The 1,963-nt window shown below is 47.9% G+C and overlaps 1 protein-coding gene across 1 annotated transcript; it reads right to left on the minus strand.

Moving 5' to 3' along the window:
* Positions 1–202: 202 nt before the first annotated feature.
* On the minus strand, positions 203–1,433 carry LOC121833622 (the record flags this gene model as incomplete). The annotated part of the gene is made up of 2 exons (XM_042287054.1): positions 203–571; positions 639–1,433. Coding segments are annotated over 2 exons (1,164 nt in total), but the record flags the coding sequence as incomplete, so codon positions are not given.
* Positions 1,434–1,963: the final 530 nt, after the last annotated feature.

The following is a 1,963-nucleotide window of genomic DNA, read 5'->3' on the forward strand; positions in this document are numbered from 1 at the left end:
GCAGTAACATATATCTTGAATCACAATGCGTGCTGTGCAGACCCCGGTAGGGACAATGTTTTGCTCACCAACAGCTCTAAATGGACGTCCAACAAAAGGGGTCGTGACTTTCCTCAATCGATTACAAAGGTCAGCCCGAATGACTGATACTGCAGCGCCGGTGTCAACTAATGCTTGAACATGCAAACCATTAATTACAATATCAATCATATTTCGTGCAATAGGGCGAGGACTTAAGGATGTAGAAGGATTCGCAGTTCTCGCCTCTGGAACTGCTCCTAGCAGTTTCCCTCTGGAGCGGGAGATGTCGTACGTGGGCGGAGAGGAGACAGCGAGCGTCGTCTGGGAGACGGAGATCTGCTTGGTCGTTGCTGCCGTTGGTAGTCAGAGTAATCTTGGAAAGCATCACTTCGACGACTACCAGCGAAGCCTGGTCGATAGTGAGCTTGTGGTGGGGTACCATAACTTTCAGGGTACCGACGTCGACAAAACCGAGCGACATGTCCAACCAGACCACATGAAAAGCAAATTGGTCGATTCTCCGGGGTCCTCCATATGTCGGCTCTACGTCCTTGCCAACGAGGGGAAGGAAATGGTTGCTGGGGTTGGACGACAGGCATGGGGGGCGGACGCGCTACCATTTCGGCGTAAGTAGGCGCGAGCGGCATTGGCATGGTGGGCGGTATCACAGGGTTAGGGATAGCGGCTGTGACTTGCTCTTGAATAAGCGCTCTGATGGAAGGTGAGACGTAGGGCTCTGGGGAAGTGGCAGGCTTTCCTAGTTGGCGAGCCACCTCGTCGCGGACGATTTCCTGAATGAGATATCGAAGGTCACCCCATTTATCGGGAGGACAGTCCGCAGCGTTATTCAAGCTAGCTAGCTCCATGGGAGGCTGCGGCTTGCGGCTGAGTGGCAAACGCTGGGTGCGCAGCTCAGAAAAGTTTTGACAAATATCGATGGCTTCAATGACGGTCGCGGGGGCTCTGACGACAAGAATTTGAAATGCGTCTTCAGCAATTCCCTTCATGATGTTTTTCAGTTTTTCGTCTTCCGGCATCTGTGTGTCAATGCGCTTGCACAATTTTAGCACATCTTCAATGTAGCTGACGAAGCTTTCATCATTTTGTTGAACCCGTGATGCCAGGGTTCTTTTTGCTATCAGCTTTCGCTGGGCTGGCTTCCCAAATACTTCCTGAATTTTCGATTTGAACAGAGTCCAGGTCGCCAGCTCTGACTCGTGATTGGTGTACCATAGTTTAGCGACGTCAGTCAAATAAAAAATAACGTTATTGAGTTTCAGCACATCATCCCATTTGTTATGAAGGCTTACTCTTTCTACGGACTCCAACCAGTCATCAATGTCATCGTCGCCGATCCCGCTGAAGAGCTTCGGGTCACGTTGGCGAAGTGCTCCGGCACACAGAATAGTCGTGGGTCCTTGGTTGGAGGTAGCCGATCTTAAAGCATCCGAGGTTCCTTCGCCTGGCATTGCTGATGGTAGTCGCCGATTGCGGAGTTCCAGGGTTGGGAATTATACTTGCGAGTGAGGTCCGAGTTGGGGAAGTTTGCACCTCCACCAATTGTAGCAGAAGTCGGATTCAGTGATGGGGGTTTATTATTTACACGGGTATTGGAGATAGAAATCAAGATGACCTTCCGGTATATATTGCCGCTCGTTCAGTCTGTCCTTCCTCTTCCTCTTCTCCCAGGATGGCGCGTCCCCGAAGACTCGTGCCGCTTCTCTTCGTCACAATATATATATATATATATATATATATATATATGATTTTCTTAAATTTCTAATGACCAAATGGCGCCTGACAAACCTCTCGAACAGATGGAACTAAATAACGCCAATTGCAAAAAAAAAAAAACTAAAATAAAATAAAAAAGGTAACCTAATTTCTTTTCTTCTTTTTTTTTTCTTTGCAATTTTCAAAAAATCATTTCTAACTTTTAAAT

Source organism: Ixodes scapularis, unplaced genomic scaffold, assembly GCF_016920785.2.
Source record: "Ixodes scapularis isolate PalLabHiFi unplaced genomic scaffold, ASM1692078v2 PGA_scaffold8__174_contigs__length_109621045, whole genome shotgun sequence".
In the NCBI taxonomy this organism is placed as follows: domain Eukaryota; kingdom Metazoa; phylum Arthropoda; class Arachnida; order Ixodida; family Ixodidae; genus Ixodes; species Ixodes scapularis.